The sequence below is a fragment of the Heterocephalus glaber genome, unplaced genomic scaffold (genome assembly GCF_053883595.1).
Source record: "Heterocephalus glaber isolate CG9 unplaced genomic scaffold, H.glaber_assembly_v1.0 deba00001497, whole genome shotgun sequence".
Classification (NCBI taxonomy): domain Eukaryota; kingdom Metazoa; phylum Chordata; class Mammalia; order Rodentia; family Bathyergidae; genus Heterocephalus; species Heterocephalus glaber.
In genome coordinates this window covers 41668025-41692489 of record NW_028258320.1, presented here as the reverse complement: position 1 = coordinate 41692489, position 24465 = coordinate 41668025, and the positions used below count along the sequence as shown (strand labels likewise).

Below are 24465 nucleotides of genomic sequence, written 5' to 3'. Positions count from 1 at the left end.
TTCTGTTTCTGGGCTTATGAACAGTTGCTCTAGTACCATTTGAAATAAGATCTCTGTTGCTTTTGAGGGAGACTAAATCTCTTCTCTCTACAAATTAGGATCCTGGCCCTTATAATTCAAAAGACCTTGACTGGTTTGTTTGAATTTACCAGACCCAAGAAGCAGGTCTTGAAGCAGAATGCAATTTTTATCTCCTAAGAGGTGGCTGTTGACAGTGCTTTGTGTGAATAGCATTCATTTTCTAATAATTAACATAACTCGTTACTTTATTGATTCACACTGATTTCCCTGGTATTTGAAAATAGATGTTCCTCCAACTGATTTCACTTTACATTCCACTGATGTCAGCATGTATTCTGGGAGATCGAGGAGGTCTGCAGAAGGTAGATGAGTGCATTGGGATTAAATATTTGGAACAGATATATGATGGAATGCTTGTTTCATGTGTAATTTATTTTATGTTCTTATCGTTCCACTTTTGCAAATAGCTTCACTGGAATATTTACTTTTGAATAAGCTTATATAAACTCGGAATAAGATAGCTATTATGTTCAGTCTCAACATCAAAGACTTTCATCTTTCTTACCACTGTTATCAGCTTTTTAAAAGAAATATTTGTGGAAAAAGTACATGTATGAGTGTGTATGCATGTGAATATATATAAGAAACAAAAATTATACCCAGAACTCCAATTTGTAAGCTCTTCCTAGGGGAAACACTAATGATAAGACCGATAATCTCGGAATCAGTAATTTTTAAGTGAAATGTTCTCTAACAGACAACACAAAAAATAGGGAAACAGTACAATGGATATTCATGAACCCATTACCCAGTTTAAAATAGTATCAGTGTTCTCTCATGCTTGTTTTATTTCCCACAACCACACATTTTTAAAGACGTAACTACCATATCATCTCATCCATAAAACTCACAGCAGTTCTTTAGTAGTACTCATTACTCAAATTTTTCTGGTCTCTCCATTCTTAATATGTACTACTGTGACTAGAACACTTAAGAATACTTAGTTCTTAAACTGCAGTGTGTGAATTAATATTTCACAACTCAAACTATTATTTTTAAAAATGTTAATACGCCACACTACTTCTCATTCAGAGATAACACTATTTTCTAGTCTATCCTTCTAGAAATATTTTACTAAACACAAACACACATACTTTGAGATTAAACTCTTACAATTTAAACTGCTTAAATATTTTTAGTTGTACCCAACCTTTCAAATTAGGGGGGAAAACTTCTATGGTATGGTGTTAATTCTTCTGTCCCTTACTATCTCTTTAATGATATTCTTCCTCATATATTCTAAGAAAATATCACTTTCTATGACTCATGTTAAATAGTTGGTTTATGGAAATAGTAAATAAATAGTTAATAAAAAAATATTCAACTCAAGTACGGTGGATATTCTATGTAAAGCCATTTGGTCTTCTAAATCTGTACAATGGAAGTGTTCAGCTTTTTAAAACCTGTGTGTCTAAACTATTTTAATCTTCTCTTTCTAATCATTTCCTACAAATAACACACAATTGCATTTATTTTACAATTTCAATCTTATGTTTATTCTCTTGTGGAATGCTAGGTTTAGTATTACAATATTATTGTCTAAGCTACTGAAATGTGACAAATGTCCATGTCTAAGTGCTGCAGAACAGTATAACTATAAAGATTTTAAACAAACACTGGTAATTGTACAGCTGAGGTCTGATGGTTTTTAAACTGATGCCTATCTGTATGGCCAGCCACAAACCTTGGGGAAGTTTATTACCTGTACACTTATATACAAATATATCCCATATGTGTGTACGCACAAGGCATGTATTATTTATATGTGAAATTTATAAAATTATATATACATACACATACATGCTTATCTATACCCACATACTCACACTCACCATTGAGCTCACTTTTGTAGCACTAATCAGCTTCATGCCCAATTATTATTGCTGTCTTACATAACTACATGATTTTTAGCGCCAAAACAAGACACCTTTTTGGGTACAGGATCGATATTTGTGCATATGGATATGTATATTCATGTATGTTTGTGTTTATAAAGCAACTGTTTCTCCCTTTTATGCTTCAGTAATGCATTATTCCAATAAACAGTCTTTTCACCATAGTTTTGGAATTCTAAATCTACTTTTGGAAAACTGTATTCAGTTACAAAATATATATATGATCAAAACCTATTGAGTACATATGTTCTTTAAATCTGGCTAAAACCTAGCCATTAGACAAATTTTTAAAAAAGCAAAACACCCTCTTATTGGATGTTATGGTAACCTTAAATATACCAGTACCTGTACTTAGAATAGTTGATATTATATTTTAAAAGTTGACAAAATGATGTTAAAGATTTGAAAAACATTATGAATCTGCATTAAATATATAAAGGTTTTCACTAAGGGTCTGGTTTAGTTCATTGTGTAACATTTTTATGTTCCAAGATTGACTAATATCTTAGTCATTATTCTTATAGTCTTAAAATTATGGCTCATTAAGGCTTTCACACAAAAAAGCCCTATTTTAATCAATTATAAAAACAAGTTCTATTTAAAAGAAAAAAATGTACATGAACACTAAAAGTACTCATGGATCTCATCCTGTACAAAGTGACTTTGTGGAGAGGAGGCTCATTCCCAATAAGAACACCTCCTGGTAGCACATGTAAACCTGGTTTAGTTCCTCTGCTCTGCAGCTATTCAGCATGTAAAATTTAAACCATTTCACATTAACATTTAAATTTAATACAGTGCAAATATTTGAGAATAACTTGTTCCCCCCAGTGAAACAAGAGCCAGCATTATGCTGAATATTCTTCATATCTATTTACACATTGAGTTAAAAGTTCACAATAAACTTAGAAATTTGCTGAATATCAGCAGAAATGTAACTGAACTAGCAGCAATTGAATTTACAATATTTGATAGTTACTTAAGTGAATCCATAAAATTTTCCAGGCTGTACTCTGAATCATATTGCTCTTGATCCCAAAGATCACTCATGTTTTCAAGAATTGATTTCATACTTGCTTTTCCAGAAGTAGAGGTATCAGCTTTTTCTGCTTTACCATCCTTAAGAAAATTTAGAAAAAAGTAAAATAAAAGGTCATTAACCTTAAATATTTTCCTTCAAAATACCACATTCACTTTTAACTGCACTTATTCACCACAGTTGTCCACTTCATGTAACAGGGAAGTTTATCACTTCAAAAGATAGCACATTCTATTTTGCCATAGCTCTAGTAATTTATCACTTTCAGTTTTATTTGTAAAGAATTTAAAAATTATGGAAGAATTATAAGAGAAAGAATTCATTGGTAATTTTGTCTCATTTTCTTTCTCACATTTTTATAATGTGTGTGTATAAATGTGTTAGCCATATATACAGTTAAATATCAGCTTTTTCCCTTAATAAAGGGAATCCCAAGAGGAAGTTGTAAATTATGTCCCTTTATCCCTAGATAGGAACCCACATGCATTCCCCAAACAAGGACACTGTCTTACATAACTATTATAAGATCAGATGAAGGAAATTCAACAGTGATTATGTTTCTTCAAATTTTGCCAAATGTCCCAATGGTAGCCTTTATGGCAGTAGCTCCCTGGAATATCCTAAACCCAGTTTTGCTTGCTGAAAGTCACTCATAATATTCTTTCAAACAGAATAAAAGCTATTTGAAGACAGCTATGCATGTTTCCTTTTTCTAGGTTAAACATCCCTCGTTCTTTCAACTTTACCTTATAGGACATGACTGAAAAGCCTCCCTCCTTTCTGGCCACAAGGCACTTGTTAACCCATTTCTGTTAAAATATCACTCAAAATTATATATACCATTCCAAATGTGGTTTAACAGACAGACTATAGTGGAATTACTTTCTCTCAGACTTGAATGCCACAAATCCATTGTTATAGCTTTTTAAATTTCATTGTGAAAGGCGATTTCTTGACATAATATGTACTGAATATGAAGCTGATTTTCTGAACCTATAAAGCACTTTTAGATCCAATCCTATTAAGTCTTACATTATCTAATACTTCCAGATGATGATTCTTTAGATTATGGACTGTTATCTGATACACTAGATCCAACAATGGCTACTGTTAATTGAGAATGTACTCTAGGTAGCCTTTCCAAGTACATACATATTTTACTCAGACGTTAATTTGCTTAAGATCACTAATAGGAAGCAGGGCCAGAAACTCCCACCCAAGGAGCTTACTGATTCCAGTGATAAGCTGTGCTTTAGCAGGAAGGGACTAAGGAAAGAAACCCAAGGGCAAGACACTGGAGGCAGCAACTAAAAAGTCAAGACTTCAAACATCTGCTAGTATACTGAGGAGTTTTACATGGGAATCAAAATTTCCTTCACACAGTTATCTAATGCAGACTAAAGTGAATGCCTTTTGCTATTCCCTACGCAGTAGTCCCAGGAAGCCTGTGAACTCATTTAAGATAAATTAAATTCTTTACCTTATCAAGAGTAAACAGATCAAGAAGTTGATCAGTCCCCATACTCTGCAAACTTGAATTCTCTTGGCTAATAACAGTATTTGCTATGTTCATCTTGAATTTCTGCAAACCCATTATTTTCTCTTCCAGTGTTCCTCTGGTTATCAGTCGGTAAACGTTAACGACACGTTTCTGAATGAAAAAAACAGTTAAAAAAATGTAGCATATACTGATATGCTATGAGGTTCACTAAGTTGGGGGCTTATGTTTTTGTACCAAGTACTTTCTGTTACCCTTTTTAGGACTGGGGTTTTATTTTATCTTGCCTTGTGAGCTCAAAATGTTTGCAGAATGTTAGCAATGAACAGTGACCCAGGTTTTCTTAGTCTGCACACTTCAGTTTTAGTATATGTGCTGCCGAAGTGAGCACAAATTTTTTTTTTTTTTGGTACTGGGGATCAAACTCAGGTCCTTACGCTTGCGCAGCAGGTGGTGAAACCACTGAGCTAAATCCCCAGCCCCTTTTTTTTTTTTGGCACCAGGGATCGAACTCGGGTCCTTGCGCTTGTGCAGCAGGCGGCGAAACCACTGAGCTAAATCCCCGGCCCTCTGCACACTTCCTTTAATGCATGAGGACATGATACCACACAAGAGCTAAGTGACTTGTCCAAGGTCACAACACTTGTTAACATCAAAGCAAAAACTTGAAACAAGTCTTCTATCTTCTTAGGGGGGAGTATTTTCCCTAATGCACATGTTAAAAAACTAAGAGAGGTGACTTTTTACCTGCCCAATGCGATGGGCCCGGTCCATGGCTTGTAGATCTCGCATGGGATTCCAGTCGTGCTCCACAAAGACAACTGTGTCAGCTCCTGTCAAATTAAGCCCCAGGCCACCAACATGAGTTGTGAGTAACAGAACATCTATGGATGGATCATTGTTAAACCTAGAAGTATAGATATAAAAAATAAAATTAGTACATTTCTTACTAAGGCTCCTATAACAGACTGTGTTATAAAATGAAAATACTGCTTTAAAAGCCCATTATTTTTGTGACCACGAGATGAAAATATCCTTTTAATGTACATAACAGCTTTAGTAAAATGCACTTTAAAGTTTACTAGAAATTTCATAATGACTAAGTCGCAAAAATATAAACACCAATTATAATGAAAACAAAACTCAAATATGAACCTTTATGGTATGGAGACAGAAGAGTGGGCAACAGGTAATATCATTCAAGGAAGGTAGAAGATGAGAATGTTTGGAGTTGTTATAATTTTACAAGTCCTAGAAGATAGTGATGAAGGACATCTAGCTTCTAGGGAAAAGAGTATTATTTACTAATATTAAAAACAGCTACCAAACAAGGTACCATTTATCATATTCTACGAGAGTGCACTGTTACTTGTTACAACAGCCCTATTAAGGATATTGCTACCATTCCTAATTTAAAGATTGAGAACATGGCTTAAACACTATAATCAGAAGTCAAACCTGGGCCTGTCTGTCTCCAAAGTCCCTCTGTAGGTCTCTAACTGTATTGTGCTTAACAACCTCATATCAATGCTTGTTTAAAATGCCCACTCTTGAAGTCAGCAAGGCATCTGTATATTTTAGGAAAGCAACCCTTGAAATTTTTCAAGCAGCGACTGCAGACCATACTAATTCTGCTTTCTAGATGGGCCGGCTTCCAACTTCTTCTCAGGAGGGCAACAGATAGGCTAAGATTTTAGCTAAGCTATTTGTTTGCTTCTCCCTACCATAACTCCTTAAGAAGATGAGGAAGGGGCTGGGGATTTAGCTTAGTGGTTTCATTGCCTGCTGCGCAAATGCAAGGACCTGAGTTCAATCCTCGGTACCAAATGAAAAAAAAAAAAAAAAGTGAAGAAGATGAGGAAGAAAGTAGTTATTTTAAATTTCTTTCATGCTTTTTAGAATGCTTTCCTAATATAGTCACACTTTTTCCTTACTTAAAAAAATTCAACTGTATTTCTTTAGTTCTGTATTAAACTTTGTTGTTGTTTTGCAGTACTGACAATTGTAACCCAGTCCTTATAATGAGCTATATCCCTATTCATTTTTTGAGACAAGGTCTAAATTGCCCAGACTGGCCTTGAACTTGTAATCCTCCTGCCTTAGCCTCCCAAGTGGGTGGGATTACAGGTGTGAGCCACAGCACCTGGCTTTTTAAAAGGATGTTTATTTGGGCTGAATTGTATTCAGTAAGAAAATAATTGCAGATATTTAGCCAGTGGAAATATTTAGCAAGGCAGACTACATAAATGCACTTATTTATTTTTGTTCTTTTGAGACAGGGTCTTGCTATGTAGTTTAAGCTGGCCTCAAACTTGTCATGATTCTCCTGCCTTGACTGCCAAGTGCTGGAATTATAGGTGTGCCACTGTGCCTGGCTATAATGCATTTATTATAGCTTGATTTATAATAATAGAATTTTGGGAGCCACTTACCGGGAAACAATGGAATGCCTCTGACCAGGAGGTATGCTGCCATCTAATCTCAAATAAGTGACAGAAGGCAGATGAGGTTTGAGCAAATCATGTTCTACTATATCAAGCATGCTTTTAAGCTGACAGAAGATCAGTATCCTGTGCTGGGCCACAACGGACTCTGTGCCACTCTCTGAAGTGCTGCCATTTCCCAAACCACAGTCCAATAGCAACTTGGAAAGAAAAAAAAAAAATCATTAACACAAGTGTTCAACAGAAGTATAGAGCCAGTCTCACTGTGACAAGTATTTCTATGGCAATAAAAGGTTAAATTTACTTGTAACTTGGAAAAGAGATTAGTATTTTGGGCTGCAATCTGTCATCCTGTAGCATCTCGAACTAGTTTTTGAGATGCTCAAGCTTAAAGTTTCCCAGTCATCTAACCCTTTTTCTCTTTTCCTTAGTTCTTTTAGGGTCCCTAGGGCCCCAATAAATGTTTACCAAAAGTATCGACAAAAAAGATACCCCAGGCAAAATGCTTCATAAAAATTATGAAAGAACAGTATGAAAAAAAGGAAGTATGATAGAATTCAAAATTAAAATATGAGGCTAGATCTCCTATGTTCCTGAAAAGTGAGTTTGCTTCTATATCTGCAGAACAAGATCTTTAATAGCAAACACTCCTATAGCTATTTTATACGTCTTGCAACTTAAATGGTTTACAGTGCCTTATACTTCATAACTACAGTAACTGAGTGAATAAAATCCATGAGAATCATAGGTCAGGCTGGGAAACTAGTACATGCAATAGTAGCCTTCTTCATCCCTAGGAACTTAGATACTGACTTCTGCTCAAAACCAACATATGAGATCTTAATGCAAGATGCTTTCTCCTTTTTATAATAAGAGGTATCAAACAATTGAAAGTTTGAAAACTATAAAAAACAAAACCAAATGCTCAGATGGGAAAGATAACCTAAAGGCCATCCAGGAAAACTCCAAATTCAATGTAAAATTCTCAAGGTGTTGTGCAGAAAAGTATAAACCTAACAAGCCAGTCACTATTTTCCTTAGAAAACAGCTTGTAAGGTTGGGTCTTGGCTGAAGTTTGGGAGCTTGGATTTCAGGAGTCTTACCAATAATCCCTAACTGATAAGAATGTTCACTGTGCCTAAACTTTTGTACAAAACAATGTGATTGATGCCAAACTTGCTTTCTGGGAGTCTAGAATGTTGATATGTCACCAGCCCCCAATAAAAACCTTTGGCTCTGGGTCTGTAATGAGCCTCTCTGCTAAACGACACTTCAGACACATTGTCAGTTATATGCTGGGGGAAGAACAGTGTTTTCACTTTCCTGACAAAGAGCCCTACAAGTCTGAATTTTTATTATACAAAAACCAGTGTACTGAATATTGGGCAGACTCCTCCAAATGGAATAAATAAGTCTAATAAAGGTAATTATTCCTACTCCTTGGCCCCAAATGTGCAGTCATATTACTATCCAAGCTAAGTGTCTTATTTTCAAGTCCCATCTAGGGTTCCTCAGGAGAGAAAGAATGTGGTTTCAGTGGGATATTCTACACAGATCTTTTAAAATAGGAGTCTCAGACATTATAATGTCTGTCTCATGCTAATCCTGTTATCTCAGTCTCTTGGCAGCAATATCACAAGCCTTAAAGATGATCAGACACAGTAAGAATATGCATCTAAGACTTTCTTCTCTAAGCCCATACTTACCAGATAACCTTCCTAATGGAATGCTTTTTCCATACAGCTATCCTACTGGATGTATAGACAAATAATTTGATTATCATGATATCATTTCCTGTCTGGCAACATAAGTAATATTCTAGTTTTCCTAATATTCTCCTATAATCTGAGTCTGCCCAGAGTGACTGAAAAACTCTAGGTATTGTGACAGAATCCTAGTGCCTTGGAAAGTTGATTATTAGACTCTAGAAAATGGTTGCAAAGACCTGCAAGACCTGACACTCATGTCTGAGAGCCCGGATGCCTCCCTAGTAGCATTTCAATTTTTTCTTGCTCTAATTTCAATATAGGCTAAATTACCCTGAATTTAAAAATCCTTATATAAAATGTTTCTAGAGGTTTTGTAATTGCAACCTACCACTTTGCAAGTGTAGAGCCCCAAACTATAAAAGATACTCAAAATTTGGTCTGTTTGGTATAAAATACAGTGACAGTACGATGCTCTCATTTGGGCCATTACATTATTATGAATCCCACCCAAGATCCTATTTAACTTACTGGTAACTAATTCAAACATTAGGCTTTTAGTGAACTACCTCAAAATGAAACTCAACTTTATCCCATAAGAAAAGTTTATATTTCCTCCCCTCAAAAATCTGTATTTACCCTTGTGGATTTAAAAAAACCTGACTGCTCATCTTCATTAAATTTCACTTAGACTTTTAGTTCATCATTCAAGCATGCTGAAATTTTTAGTTCAGGCTCTGGTAATATTACATATTTCTCCTGGCAAGGCTATTTGCTGAGAAGCAGGTTTCTAGTGACAGATTTTTAGAAAGTAAGACTTTTCCCATGAATACAAATATTTAGATTTTACTTAAATAGAAATCTCTCTTTTGAGACAGAACTTTCACTCTGAATAGTTGAAAAGAAATGAGAAAGTAGAAAAGTCTTCAATGAATATGGTCAAAAATAATCTGGGACTGTTAGAATTCCCAAGCTAAAACAATTATTACTAAAGTCTAGATTTTACAGTAAAATGGAATTGAACCCCGCGGTGCTCTACCACTGAGCTCCCTCAGATTCTCTAAGTGCTGGGATTCCAGGTGTATGCCACCATGCTCAGCTGAAGAACTACGTTTTAAAGACTAATTATAATAAACAGTATTAGTGCTTACACTTTGGTGCACAAAATTGGTTCATTTAATCAAACCTCTAATTTTATTTATTTTTGTTGTTGTTTTTGAGACAAGCCTGGCCTTCAACTCACTATGTAGGTCAGGCTGGCCTTAAATTTGTGGCAATCATCCTGCCTCAGCCTCCCAAGTGCTGGGATTACAGGTGGGCACCACAACACCCAACATAATCTAACCTTTTAAACTATGGAGGATATTATGGAGAAAATGAAAAGATAATTTATAAAAAGGGAGAAAATATTTGGAAATTATATCTGATAAAGATTTAATATCCAGAATGCAAAGAACTCAGACTCAAAAAAAGAACCCATCAAAAACAAAACAAAAAAACCCAAAAAACAAAAAAACAGGCAAAGGACTTGCACAAACATTTCTCCAAAGATGATACACAAATGTCCAATAAGCACTGAAAAATGCTCAACATCATTAGTCATTAGAGAATGGCAAATCAAATCCATAATGAGATAGCACCTCATACCTACTAGCATGGCTAGAATAAAAGAAAAAATAGATCAACAAAACAGTTGTTAGTGAGGACTGAACAAACTGGATCCCTGATACACTGCTGGTGGGAATGTAAAATGGTGTAACTACTATGGAAAATAGTTTGGTAGTTCCTAAAAATGTTAAACACAGAATTACCAAATGAGCCAACAATTCTACAAGGTCTATATCCCCAGGTCAATTCCCAGGTCTATATCCAAAAGAAATGAAGGATTCAAATAGATACTTGTAAGCCAATGTTCATTGCAGCATTATTCATAATAACCAAAAAGTGTAAACAATCCACACATCAGTCCATGAATTAACCATTAATGTACAAAAAATGTGGCAAATCCATATAATGGAATATTATTCAGACACTGGAAAGAATGAATATATATCACTGATATATGCTACAACATGAATAAACTTTGAAAACACTATACTAGGTGAAACAAGCTAGTCATAAAAGGATAAACATAGACTTACGTCTGCCTACCAGCTGGCCCATGCATGGTGGGCTGGCATCAGGCCCAGGGAAAGTGGAACAGGTCCATGGGGCCTACTGTCATGGTGAGAAGTGGGAGAAGAGATGACAAGGACAGGCCCAGAAAAACAACGAGAAGCTGGGTGTGGTGATGCATGCTTATAATCCCAACATTCTGGGAGGCTGGGGCAGGAGAATCGGAAGTTCAAGTCCAACCTAGACAACTTAAGATTCTGTCTCAAAATTTAAAAATTTTAAAAGGACTGGGAATGTAGCTCAGTACCAATAAAAAAAAAAAATCCCAAACAAACCAAAAGAGAAACCCAGACAAAAATATCTCACAATGGCCAACATCCACCAGGAAAACAAAAAAACCCAAGCAGCCCATGCAGAATGGAGAGGAAGACCACCTCTTGGGAGGAGATGAAGGTTACCACCCTGCAGAAAATAAAAGACAGGGGACAGGCTCACCAACAACTTGCCCCTAATTTTTGATGAGCCTTACTCAGTAAGCAGACCAGTGATAAGATGGGTAGATATGAAGATGATATAGAAATGTTCATGAAGAGGAGAAATGAGAAGAAAGCTAAGGGAGCTACAGTTGAGAGAATGTGTATTCTTACGGAGAAGCTCTCTAAACACAATGCCCATCATAATGAATTTGGCTTTATGCCTTAACTTTTGCCATTTTCCATGATGTTAATACTGTGATTCCTACTATTTTCTGTTTCATTGCAATTTCCCAACATGATTTTACTGATTTCTTTACTGTGAACCTTAGGTTATTTCCATGTGTCAGAAGGATCTGTGTTGCTGGCTTCTAAATAGAGACTGCCTTTGCATCCATCTAAATTTCGGTCAATGATAGTTTTACCCATTTGCATGGAAAAATGTGAAATTAAGAAAGCAAATTTAAAAAAAAACAAAAAAAATGACAATTATTGTATGATTCCACTTACCAGAAATATTGAAAACAGGTAAAATTCATTGAGACAGAAAGTAGATTAAAGATTCTGGGGAGAGGGCTGGGGATTTAGCTCAGTGGTTCTGCTGCCTGCCTCGCAAGAGCAAGGACCTGAGTTCAATCCCCAGTAGCAAAAAAAACCAAACAAACAAACCACATTTCAGTTTTCTCCTAGAAAATGTTTCTGATAATTAAGGTGTGCATATGCAAAGACTGTATACTATTGGGCCGGGGATTTAGCTCAGTCGTTCTGGCGCCTGCCTCCCAAGCACAAGGTCCCGAGTTTGATCCCTGGTACCAAAAAAAAAGATTCTGGGGAGAAGGGAGATAAGAGAGCAATTGCTTGATGGGTACAGAGTTTCTGGTGATGGAAAAATATTTTGAAAATGGATGAGTGGGATGACCACACAATATTGTGAAGAAGTAATGTTGTAGATTTACACATTTAAAAATGGTTGAAATGGCATACAACTTTTAAAAATGTATTTAAAAATCAACAAGCTGAGTTTTAAAGTAGGTGGTAAACATCAATAATCTTAGGGAAAAACACATTTAAAAAGACATACATACTTGTTTCAAAGCTGAGAGTTTGGGTGCATGTTGAATATCATGAAGAGAAGAATTCTGAACTGCCAGCTTTTCAATAATGTTCTTGAACTCTGGATGTTGAGGTGTTAAGACTAATGCTGGGTGGTTGCAGAGTTTGCGTAAGTATTGTAATGCCTTTAAGAGAGGGAGAAAAGTATATACAAGTCCATTTCATATACCACAAATATATGTATTTCTACCTTTTCCTAGCTATTTCATCTGTCTAGAATTCCCTGTTCTTCCTTGGCAAACTTGTTTCCTCAAGAACCAGTTCAAATGTCTCATCTGTGATTCTAGTTTGTTATGTATTTTTTGTTTTTGGTACCAGCAATTGAACTCGGGACCTTGTGCTTACGTGGCAGGCGCTGGAACCACTGAGCTAAATCCCCAGACCTTGTTATGTATTTCTGAGGCTCTTTGTTTCTTCTGAGACAAGGTCTTAATTTGTCATTTAGGCTGGTCTTGAACTCACTATGTAGTCCAGTGCTGGGATTACAGGTGTGCACAACCATGCCTGGTTTATGAGGCCATTTATAACTTGAAAAAACTGTTTATGTCTGTCTCATCCATTAGAAAATGAGCTTCTCAATAGCAAAAAGATTGTCTTATTCATCAGCTCCTTTAACATGCTTTCCCAAAGGAACTGACAGTGCAGAGAGATGCTTCTAGAACCAGGTATAATCTCCTAAAGAATTTTTCAAACTTCAGTGCGTACAAGTTTCTTGAGGACCTTGTAAACCTGCAAATGTCTCCCTAGTCTAACTACACAATAGTGTATTCTAATTTAGTAGGTTGCGGGGAGAGAGGGGTGAATTTAGGCTATTATTTCAAGTCATTGTGTTTGAGAAACACACTCCATAGGGTTTCTTCTCTGATTCAACCACATCCCTTTTCTTCTGCCTCTTACTTGGCTTATGATTATGGGTCTCACCCTGGGCACAGAGTTTTGTATTAGTAAGCTCCATCCACAATCACAAGGCTCAAGAAACTGTTGAGTACTAGGGCCGGGGATTTAGCTCAGTGGTTACACTGCCTGCCTCACAAGTGCAAGGTCCCGAGTTCAATCTGTGGTATCCCCCCAAAAAAGAAACTGTACTGTGATAAAAACTGTAGCTGGGTATGGTGGCACATGCCTATAATTCCAGCATTCAGGAGGCTGAAGCAGGAAAATCCCTGTGAGTTTGGCTAGCCTGGGCTACATAGTGAGTTCAAGGCCCACCTAAATTACAAAATGAGAACCTGTCTCAAAAAAAAAATTTTTTTTTTGTGTGTGAAAGGCACAAGAAGTCTTCACAAGCTACAGGCCCTTTCCTTTTTCGTTTAAAAATGCTACAATATTTAATTTTCCATGGTGGACTATTTCAAGGAAAGAAGGGCTGGGAATTTAACTCAGTGGCACCATGCCTGCATCACAAGCACAAGGTCCTGAGTTCGATCCTCAGTACCAAAAAAAAAAAAAAAGAAGGAAAGGAAACTTAAGTTGACATTTGTCACCTCTTTTTCATTTACAAGTTCCTCCAGCACATGAGACAAGATCTGTCTTGGGATTTCTGTACTTTTGTATCCTCTGCTTACAATTACTTTCCCCCACATATCTGCATGCTTCGTCCTTCAGATTTTTGCTCAAATGTCACTTTCTTAGTGAGGTGGTCCTTGAGCCCTCTATTTAAAAACTAGTTATACCCTATCCCCTGAATCCTATATTCTATTAACCCCATATAGTCTGTTTTATTTTTTCTTACATAATACACATTTTACATTTCATCTCTACAAGGGAAAGTGCCCCCCCCGCTTTTTTTTAGTGCTGGGTATTGAACTCACAGCTTGGTGCCTGTTAGGCAAGTGCTCTACCATTGAGCTATACCTGGGGCCTGCTTTTTATTTATTTTTGGTATCTGGGATCAAACTCAGGACCTTGTACTTGTGAGGCAGGCATGGCACTACTGAGCGAAATCCCCTGTACCCCCTGCTTTTCATTTTAGGTGCTGGGGATAGAATCCAGGGCCTTGAGCATGCCAGGGAGAGGCACTCTTCCAGTGAGCTATATACCCCTCCCCACACTGTCTGATGTTCTAATTAACCTCAGAGCTTAGAAAAGTTACTGCCATGTGGTAGGTGCTCCAATAGTTTTTTAATGAAAAAGCAAGGGTCTTTATTTAAAATCCTTCTTTTCATGTAGTATACAAACATATATATTGCATTTTGTACATGTAATATTAAAGTACTTTCTAATTACTAATATTAAGTTAATATTAAATAGGTACTTCAACCTATTTTCATGTACATACAGTATTGAAAAAATTAAATAAACCCATATTTCAGGGTTGTATATTAAAAACTGCCCCAATAAAGAATATTCTTTAACATTTAAAACATATACTGAATTTATACCTGGAATACATGGCCTGTAGCTTTAAGCTTTGGCTTTTCAGTTTCTTCAGAAAGTGCAACTGAAGAAACTGTTTCTTCAACATCACACTTGGCACGTGACTTAGCAAAATCTTCATAGAGCTGAACCTGTAAAATCATCCCATGAAAACTGTTAATTACATTTTTTCAGTTGTTCAGACTATAGCTAGTAAAGGCCAAAATATTAATTCTCTACTCATAAATTGGTAAATTCCTTTAAAATCTATTTAGGAAAAAAATGTTAAAATTCCTTTCAAATTACATTCACATTAAGTTTGGCTACTGAAGTATTAAAAATACTGGTCAAATAGTTCTAGACTCAATTTTCCCATTGGTCAGGAAAACAAGTACTAATAAAAGGAAACAACTCTATGAGTAAATGAGAAAAAAAATCTTTCCTCAATGAAGTAAGTACATTCAAAGAGAACAAAATTTAAAAGAATGTTACTGTTACACTAAAAAGAGAATTCATATACTTAGGGTCTGGATGCCTGCACTGTACATGCTACAACAATAAAATTTAGAGGATTAAAGAACAGAAATCAGGGTATAAAAACCTGTGGATACTAAACAAAGCTAAAATGTCACATCCCTCTGGAGGATCCTTCCTCAAAATAACTTGTTTTTTATGCCTATGTTTTAGCACCACCACTATTATACTGCCACAGATTTTTTTTCTTAGGGCATCTTTCCTTTATTATATCTATTGTAAAAAGTCTTCAACTCATTACCCCTAAAATATTCAGGAAATATTAATTCAAGTTGTGCAAATGAAGGAATGAGGGAGAAGTGCTGTATAGAAGCACAGAGCTCTAAGCTTCCAGACTGGTGTCCTGCCTACTAACCCCAAGATGACTAGATCAATACTGGCTAACAGGTTAACTATACACTGGATGGAGGAGAAAGCTAAGTTTCTGGATATGTCTATACTGTCTTTTACTCATTTGACTATAGTAAATCAGCTCCTAATACTGAAATAGATTGATACTAATCTAGAGCATAAACATTCAGAGAAAATTCTGACTTAGAGGCTGTATCAAAGACAAGGGACAGTTTCTATTTACATCTTTAGGAAAGTATTGGGAAAGGCTCACAAATTGCTCTGATAATAGTCTCTATGTACAAAATCAGAACTTGAAGAAGACAAAATTTGGAACATTTATAGAATATTTCAAGGAGGATGAGGTCCCAGTGTCCCAGGTTTGAAACTCAGCCCTGTTTACTTTAGCTCTATGACTATAAGCAAGCTACTTATTTGGACAAATAGGGATTAACAATAATGCTGTTGTGAAGACGACATAACATTCCTAACAGATTTTTGACCCTAATAAACACTGGCTTACAGTAGCTCCTTATCCATGCTTTGTTTTTTGTAGTTTTAGTTACCCGTGGTCCTAAAGTATCAGATGAATTTGAGAAATAAACAATTCATACATTTTAAATCATGTGCCATTTTGAGTAGTACGTTGAAATTTCCTATCTTTCCTGCCAGGAATCTGAATTATTATTTTGTTAAGCATATCTATGCTGTATAGGCTTCTTGTCCATTAGTCCTTTACTACTGTTTCCATTATCAAATCAATTATCTTGGTATCACAGTGCCATATTCAAGGAACTCTTATTATATTCAATAATGGCCCCAAAGCATAAAGAGTAATAGTACTGGCAATTTGGATATGCCAAAGAGAAGCCATAGAGTGCTTAGAAAAGTGAAAAAGTGAAAGCTCTTGACTTAAGAAAATAATCATATGCTGAGGCTGCTAAAATCTATTGTAAGACTCAGGCATGGTTTGGCAATGCAAGAACTCTGTAACGTTAACAAATTTAATAAAAAATAATATGGAATAAAAAAATAAAATCTATGGTAAGAATAAAACCTAGTAATATATAGGGTTCAGTAGTCATCATGGTTTTAGGCATCCACTAGGGGTCTTAAATGTATCCTCCATGGATTAAAGAGAGGACTACTGCCATTTCCGCCTCAATCTAACAACCTTATAACTTTTCCAATAACTAGACATATAAGAAAGCAACTATGATGCTGGATTTTGTCTTGATGCTATATTCAAGATGCATACATCTAAATTCATATCCACATTTGTACACAGTTTCATTTAGGCCTTATCTACATCTGCTTGAAACAAAATATTGTTCAAGACTAAGAAAGTGAAGGCTAGATTAGAGTGATAATGCCAAAGGCTAATACCCTCTATTCAATATTTTTGTGGCTTAAACATTCTGCTAATAAACATGCCACTAATAACAAAAATCACAAGATTCCTAACCTGGAGAGGACTAAGAGTACAATAATAGTCTTGAATAATTTTAGGTGGAAGATCCTGCAGAACATCTTCTTTCATTCTTCTCAAAAGAAATGGCAGGACTTGGCGGTGCAGTGCATCCATTGCAAGAACACCTGGTAATAAAAAGAAAAAATGGCTCAAAAAAAGCTAGGATTAATTTTTGTTCTGTTTTGTTGAGGCTGGCCTTGAACTTACTATGTAGCTCAGGCTAGCCTTGAACTGTGGTGATGTTCCTGACTCAGCCTCTTCAGTGCTTGGAATTACAAGCATGAGCCACCACCCCCAACAAGACAGATTAAATTATATTCGCTAACACAGGATTTACAATGATTTATGTCATACCTGCTTCTTGTTCTCGACTGGAACTTCGAGCATCCCTACTTGCTAATATAGGTTTACTATATCGAGCAGCAAACTGGCGTTCAGTACCCAAAAATCCTGGCATGAGGAAATCAAATAAAGACCACAGCTCCAAAACGTTGTTCTGAATATAAAAACAAGGAACACGAGTTATCTTTAGTACTGGGATTATTCCCATATACTTAAAAAATGGAACATTAATGAAAGCCCATTATGATGAAATAGATCAGAGATTATTACCATGTTCTTAAGTGTCTGTTATTCATGTCAATATCCCAAGAGAAAATATTCTATTCGAGGGAAATCCTCTAGTCTCCACCATAATAGTTGGTCCATAGTGTTTATACCCTACTATTAGCATTTGTAAAGTACACTAAATAGAAGGGCAGAAAGATAAATAGGTTTCTGATTCTTTTAATTTATCCTCTATCTCAAGCTAACAGCAAGATTTAAGGAAATTTGCCCAAAGATCATCAAGTCTTCAACAAAGGAAACCTGTAACAATTTGATTACAATGGTTCATGTACTTAATTCTTTCCACACTTCTAGCCGCAGAATTCATTCCATGATTCTGATTGCAAGCATACATATAAGTACTGTATATACTTCCAGAATCATGGAAAGAATTAAGTTTGTGAACATAGGTACCACTCTGTATGTCCACCCAGTTTTAAAATTTTTATTATATGTTCGTGATACATAAATGAGTGCATTCATTGTGGTCCACCCAGTATTTATGGGTCATAAAGCAAAGGCATAAGTTCAATTCTGTTGACGTTTCATAGGGGAAAAAAAGGCTATCAACATTTTTCCATTTTGGATGCTTTCCCAAGAAACTTGGATCATAATGTGCCCTCCCAAATTTCAGAAGCCTCCACCTTGTTCAGGCTCTGGCTCACCATGCTGGGTGGCTCGCCCATATAGATACCCTTGTAATCCCACTTAGGTGCTATAGTGTAGAAACTCACACCTTACAGCTTTAGAACTGAACTGTTCAGGTGAGAAAGAAGGAAAGAAGGAGGGCCTTTAACCAGACAAAACCAAAAAACTTCTTTCGATATTTGAACTACATAAAAGTAATAACCTATTGAAAATTACTGTGATGCTTCCCAATGCTTTAAACTGAAGCAAAGTAAATCTTAGAAATTCAAGTCTAAAGGTTCTTTTTTTTCCCCTTTGTAAATGTAGTTTTAAAAAGTTTTGATAAATTTAGAAAGGTTTGTAATTAAGTTTATCTCTTATGGTTACTAAAATACGTGGTGTTGGCTTAATAAGCAAATAAAAAGCTATCACTTTAGAATTGAGAAGAAGCTCAGAAGTCAGACAACAGACTTTCAAAAGTATGTGAAGACATCTATACACTCACCCATCTCCTTCCTTTTGTAAGATAAACTTCTATAATTGTTTCCCTTCGATTTTTCCTGACTCAGGCATTCACACTTCTACTATATGATTCGTCTCTAAATCAGTTCTAGCTTTTCAATGCTAAATCAGATTGCAGTGTAATACTACAGAAGGAAAATGCCAGAGTGGAGTAGATTTCTATTTACATAGCCTAAAATTATGTTTTTAAACATGACCTTTTAAACTTGATCCATTTAAGATATGGCTATAAAAGTAACATAATTATTGGAAAATTATTACCAACACTACACAAATCCTTTCTTTAATTAACTGCCAGATGCCAAGCCTATTCTCCACTTGGAAAAAAACCTTTTTTTTTTTTGGTACCAGATATCGAACTCGGGACCTCGTGCTTGCGAGGCAGGTGGCAGCACCACTGAGCTAAATCCCCGGCCCAAAAAACTTTTTAAATAGGAAAAGAAGAATAAATAATTACCTGGATTGGTGTTCCAGAAAGAATAATCCTATAATTAGCAGTCAGTTGTTTTACTGCTTTTGACAATTTTGTTTTCCCATTTTTGATGACATGGCCTTCATCAAGAATACAGTAGTTAAATTTAATATTTCTAAGGGAGAATAAATAGAAAAGTTTAGCATCTTTTACTATGTCAGGAACTACATGAAGACTCTTGGAAGCAGTAATATATTAAGTGTTTTAAAATTTGGGGTTTTGTTTTTGTTTTGTCTTGTTCTGAGACAGGGTCTCAATATGTAGCCCAGGCTGGCCTCAAACTTGTGATCCTTCTGCCTCAAGATCTCAAGTCTGGGGAAATGTAGGTATGTGCCAAAACACAGAACAAGTATCTTCAAATTTGATACAAAGTTTTTCTAAAGAAAAAAATTTTAGTTCTTACCTAAAAAAATCTATATCATTCCTCACAACATCATATGAAGCCACTATCAGATTATGCCTTTTTACTTGATGCTGTAACCTTTATTAAAAATAAAATAAAATTAGAAAACAGGGATTCTGCAAAATTTTTAATACATTTTTAATGGTGAAACTACAGCTACTATAGTATAATGTGCATTAATCTGCCTACTGAACCCTTCTCACCCTATACACATGAGCAGGCTACGTGACAGGACACCCTTCTTAAAATGTGACTCTGTTACACTACTCAGTCTAATTAGAAAAGAAATGAGGACCTGACTCAAAATGTGGTGGGTATTTTAACCTTATTTGCTAACATCTCTTCCTGAGGATACTAGTCCTTTACAACTCTTTGTTGTTTTGGAGTAGGTAAGGATATCAGTCACATGTCCCCATAATCAACAAAGAGATGAAGCATTAAAACCAATACTGCTATTCAAATTTTTTTTCTTTTTTGGGACAGGGTCTCACTATGTAGTTCAGGGTGGCCTGGAACTCACTATATAGCACAGGCTATAATTTGCAGAGATCCTCCTGCCTCAGCCTCCTGAGTGCTAGGATTACAGGCATGTGCCACCACACCTAGCCTGTTCACAATAATTTATCATCTGACCAGAAAGGCTGGTTTAAGAGGCATAACTCAAAACAAGGCACATGAGTCATCTCTAGTATTTATATATGCCTGATAGGAAAGGGAAGATCTATTTACTATATTTGCCAATCTAGGAGACTGTGGGCCTTTGACTGCTCATGGTCATCTTAGTAACTATAGACTAAAGTCCAAGAGAGATCAATACAACAAATTATGTGTGGGGAGGAAGAGCAAATCAGTGTACTTTGATGTACTTACAGCAAGAATCCACCTCTGAAATTCTCAAGTTAAAGTAATGAATTTCCTTGTTTACCTAATTTAGAGTTAATTCCAATCTCTTACAAATGAATGAATTCTAACTATGAGACATTACAGTTAACTGCTCAGTGCAAGTTTTTGAGGTGCCTGTGTTCAAATCCTTGGACATAGGCCGTGTATCTTAATCTCCTTATCTCCAAACTGGATCAATAGTATACCTGATGACTGTGAGACTACACAATTTTATATAAATGTAAAATACTTAAAATAGTGCCTCACCAGTAAGTGCTCATTTGAGTATAAAACTAAAAATGTCAATAAAATTATTTATTAATAATATTAACTAATAATACAGAAAGGTAGCAACCAATGACTAGCCAAGCTTTAAGATGAAATGAAATCAGTAAGCTTCCATTATGTTAGGAACATAAGAGATGTCTTACTTAAATAGCAAGGGGATAAAGCTACAAGAACTTTAGTATTGCCATGGCCATGGGTAGTAGCCAAACCAGCCATGGTGAACAAAAAAGCATCTGTAGGAGAGGGAAGAATAAGGCAAAAAGAGAACTCTTAAGAGAAGTGGGTAAAGAATGAAAATGTAACAGCAACAGCAGGAAGATGCTATTTGTGGTCACAAGGCTCCCCACACAGGCAGAATGGACTTGGTTCTTTACAGTTTCTAAGCTCTAATACTTAGGAAGCCCAACTGACCACACAATGACTAAAATTCCTGAATTTTTCCCCCGTGGCACTGCAGATAGAACCCAAGGCCTTCTGCAGTGGTGGCAAACCTATGGCATGCGTGCTGCTGCTGGCTATTTATGTCCTCAAAAGCTCTAAAAGGTTCACCATCACTGGCCTACTGCATGCTAGTTAAGCACTGTACCACTGACCTTCATCTCTGGCACCAAAGTCCCTGAATTTTGATAAACTTCATAGATCCCTTCCCAAACAACACTCAACCTCCTTAAATAAGATCAGTAAGTTTCTATGTCTTACAATCAAAAAAGCTAACTCAAATTCATTTTTATCGTTTTTTGGTACTGGGGATCGAACTCGGGACCTTTCGCTTGCGAGGCAGGCGGTGGAACCACTGAGTTAAATCCCCGGCCCATCAAATTCATTTTTATTAAACTTTATTTTCCAAACCATTTAAAAGTTTAAAAACTTGTTATTGTTGTAAGCCCTTACCTTATTCTTTCAGTGGGAGGTCCAGTATAATGCAATGGATTAAGATATTCTCTGGAGCAAAATTTACCTACTTCATCTACCCAATGACCTGTTAATGTTGGTGGACAAACCACCAAGGAAGGAAGTGGCATACATTCTGCCAATTTCGATCTTGCATATTCCTGGGCCCTTTACAAAAAGCAAAACATCAATTAACAAGCTTGTTTAGAATTTTTCAGAATCTGGAAACCTTATTTAATAATAAGGTTTTAAATTACCTGTGACAATGATCTCCTGCTAGAATGCAGATGGACTGTAAAGTTTTACCTAAACCCATATCATCACACAGTATTCCATGAAGTTTATACTTATTGAGAAATGCTAACCAGTTCACACCATCCTGTAAGGAAGGTTAGGGAGAGAAAAAATATAAATGTGAATAGATCATAAAAAATTTATTTCTTGAAAAAACATGTTTGTACAGACCAAAAATCTTTACATAAGTGAAAGACAAATAAGTGGGTACAAGACATAAAATAGAAGACACAGTCAACTAAAAAACTCTTCAAGGTCCATTCAAAAAGAAAAGTGACCATTTGTATTTACAAAATAAGCATAAAACTTACCTGTTGATATTTTCTTAGTTCAGCATTGATGGGTACTGGGATTTTATAATTTTCTAACTTTTTTCCATCTAACAATTGCTCCAGAAAGTGTCGCTCTTTAGCTTTCAACTGGATTAATTCTTCTGACATGTTTGGAGGGTCTGGAATGCCTGCCTAAAATGATTTTTTAAAATGTATTAAAAGTATTTCACAATTTTTCACCCTCAGATGTATCAAATAATTTCAAGTCTTAAAAACATAAATACACAGAAAGGAGTAATTTAAGATAATTTAAAAAGACTTAAATGAGTCTAAAGAATTTGATGAATATTAAAAGTGCCTGAACTAGGCTAAGAAAACACATCTGCAGTATTTTTAAAAGCACAGGACCAAGGTGGGAGTGGTGGTGCACGCCTATAATCTCAGCACTTGGGAGACTGAGGCAGGAGGATCACCGAGTTCTAGGCCAGCCTGAACTACATAGTGAAACCCTGTCTTAAAACAAAAACAAAAACAAACAAAAACACCACAATCAGAGCCAGGGATATAACTCAGCAGCATAGCGCCTGCCTGGCAAGCACAAGGTCCTGAGTTCAATCCTACCAAAAAACCCAAAAAAACAAAAATACCCACCACAACCACAACTTAATTTTCCCACACCATCCATTATTAGATAAAGTAGCCAATAAAGTTATGGTTTATTTTAGTTGGGGATTTAGCTCAGTGGTTCTGCTGCCACCTCGCAAGCGCAAAGCCCTGAGTTCGATCCCCAGTACCAAAAAAAGCGGGGGGGGGGGGTTATAGTTTATTTTAAATGAAATACTGTTATGGAGCTTCTCAATTTTAGTATTCTGACATCCTTGGGTGTTGACCTTAAAATGTAGTCTGCAAGGCTTTTGGGGATCCTAAAGACCTTTTCTACCGTTTCATAGTAATTTTAATATTTATTTATTATTTTTGCAGCACTGGGAATCAAACCCAGGGCCTCCAATACTACTTCATAATAAAAAGGAAGGCATTGTTTTTGTTCTTTTTAACTTTGTTGAAAATTTTGTGGGCAAAACTGCTTGTACCTCAGACAATGGCAATGGCATCAAAATGTATAATACAAAAATGACTAGTAGTCATTGTATTCCTCACAGCCATCAACTAGCAATTAAAAAAAAAAGTTTCCCTTAGGAATATCCTTGATAAAGCAGTAAAAATGATTGTTATGAAATCTCAACGCTTGAGTACAGCTCTTTTTAACACTGGGAACCAAAATGTGAATTATACATAAAGCACTTCTGCTACTTGTCAAATACAATAAACTGAGGACAAGCACTTGTGAGACAGTTTAAATTGTATGGTAAGCTAGCTATTTAAAAAAAAAATGCATGGGCTGGGGATTTAGCTCAGTGGTACTGCCGCCTGCCCCGCAAGTGCAAGGACCCGAGTTTGATCCCCGGTACAAAAAAAAAAGGAAAGTCTTCCGTACGCTAAGAATTTACTTGACAAACTCTATTTACATGCACAGATTCATCCTGGTTGTATCCAACCTTATGTTTCATTATTGTCTGATATGTTATACTCTTTAAAATTAATGCTTATGATTGCTAAACTTGGATCATCATACAATTATTATAATATTTAAACAAATTTGCCTGTGGAGACAAAATATTCATTAACTTAGCCATTTTTTTATGACATATTTTACTTGAAAAGACTAATAATGGGTATTCTGGTTTAGGTATTTGGTTGATATTTTCTCAAAAATTAACCTGTTGGGCCGGGGATTTAGCTCAGTGGTTCTGGCGCCTGCCTTGCAAGCACAAAGTCCCAAGTTCGATCCCTGGTACCAAAAAAAACCAAAAAAAAGAACCAAAAAAAATTAACCTGTCACTCAAGAAAAACAACTTGGGGCCGGGAATTTAACTCAGTGGTTCCGGAACCTGCCTCGCAAGTGCAAGGTTCTGAGTTCGATCCCTGGTACCGGGGGAAAAAAAGAAAAACAACTTGTTGCCACTGATAAAATTCAAGTTTCCCAGAGAAGCTGACAAACTTCTCAATATTTAAAAATTATCTTCTACTGGTGATATTTAATGAACATAATTTTAAAAAATTAATATGATGAAATTGTCAACTTCTCGGAGATTT

The 24465-nt window shown here is 35.9% G+C and overlaps 1 protein-coding gene and 1 pseudogene across 3 annotated transcripts in view; one reads left to right on the top strand and one right to left on the bottom strand.

Moving 5' to 3' along the window:
- Nucleotides 1-401: 401 nt before the first annotated feature.
- The window catches only part of Btaf1 (B-TFIID TATA-box binding protein associated factor 1), a 117487-nt gene continuing 93423 nt past the window's right edge, over nucleotides 402-24465 (bottom strand). For all 3 annotated transcript variants that reach the window (XM_004838507.4, XM_087185568.1, XM_087185569.1), the window contains 13 exons: nucleotides 22351-22503; nucleotides 22003-22124; nucleotides 21746-21913; nucleotides 19685-19762; nucleotides 19267-19396; nucleotides 17409-17550; nucleotides 17049-17179; nucleotides 14746-14871; nucleotides 12337-12489; nucleotides 6946-7157; nucleotides 5261-5420; nucleotides 4496-4666; nucleotides 402-3095 (listed from right to left, as the gene is read on the bottom strand). In XM_004838507.4, coding sequence (XP_004838564.1) covers nucleotides 2952-3095; nucleotides 4496-4666; nucleotides 5261-5420; nucleotides 6946-7157; nucleotides 12337-12489; nucleotides 14746-14871; nucleotides 17049-17179; nucleotides 17409-17550; nucleotides 19267-19396; nucleotides 19685-19762; nucleotides 21746-21913; nucleotides 22003-22124; nucleotides 22351-22503 — 1890 coding nt within the window. In that variant the 3' untranslated portion in view covers nucleotides 402-2951. The remainder of the gene's footprint in view (nucleotides 3096-4495; nucleotides 4667-5260; nucleotides 5421-6945; nucleotides 7158-12336; nucleotides 12490-14745; nucleotides 14872-17048; nucleotides 17180-17408; nucleotides 17551-19266; nucleotides 19397-19684; nucleotides 19763-21745; nucleotides 21914-22002; nucleotides 22125-22350; nucleotides 22504-24465) is intronic.
- Nucleotides 10908-11480, top strand: LOC106008863 (protein BEX3-like; annotated as a pseudogene).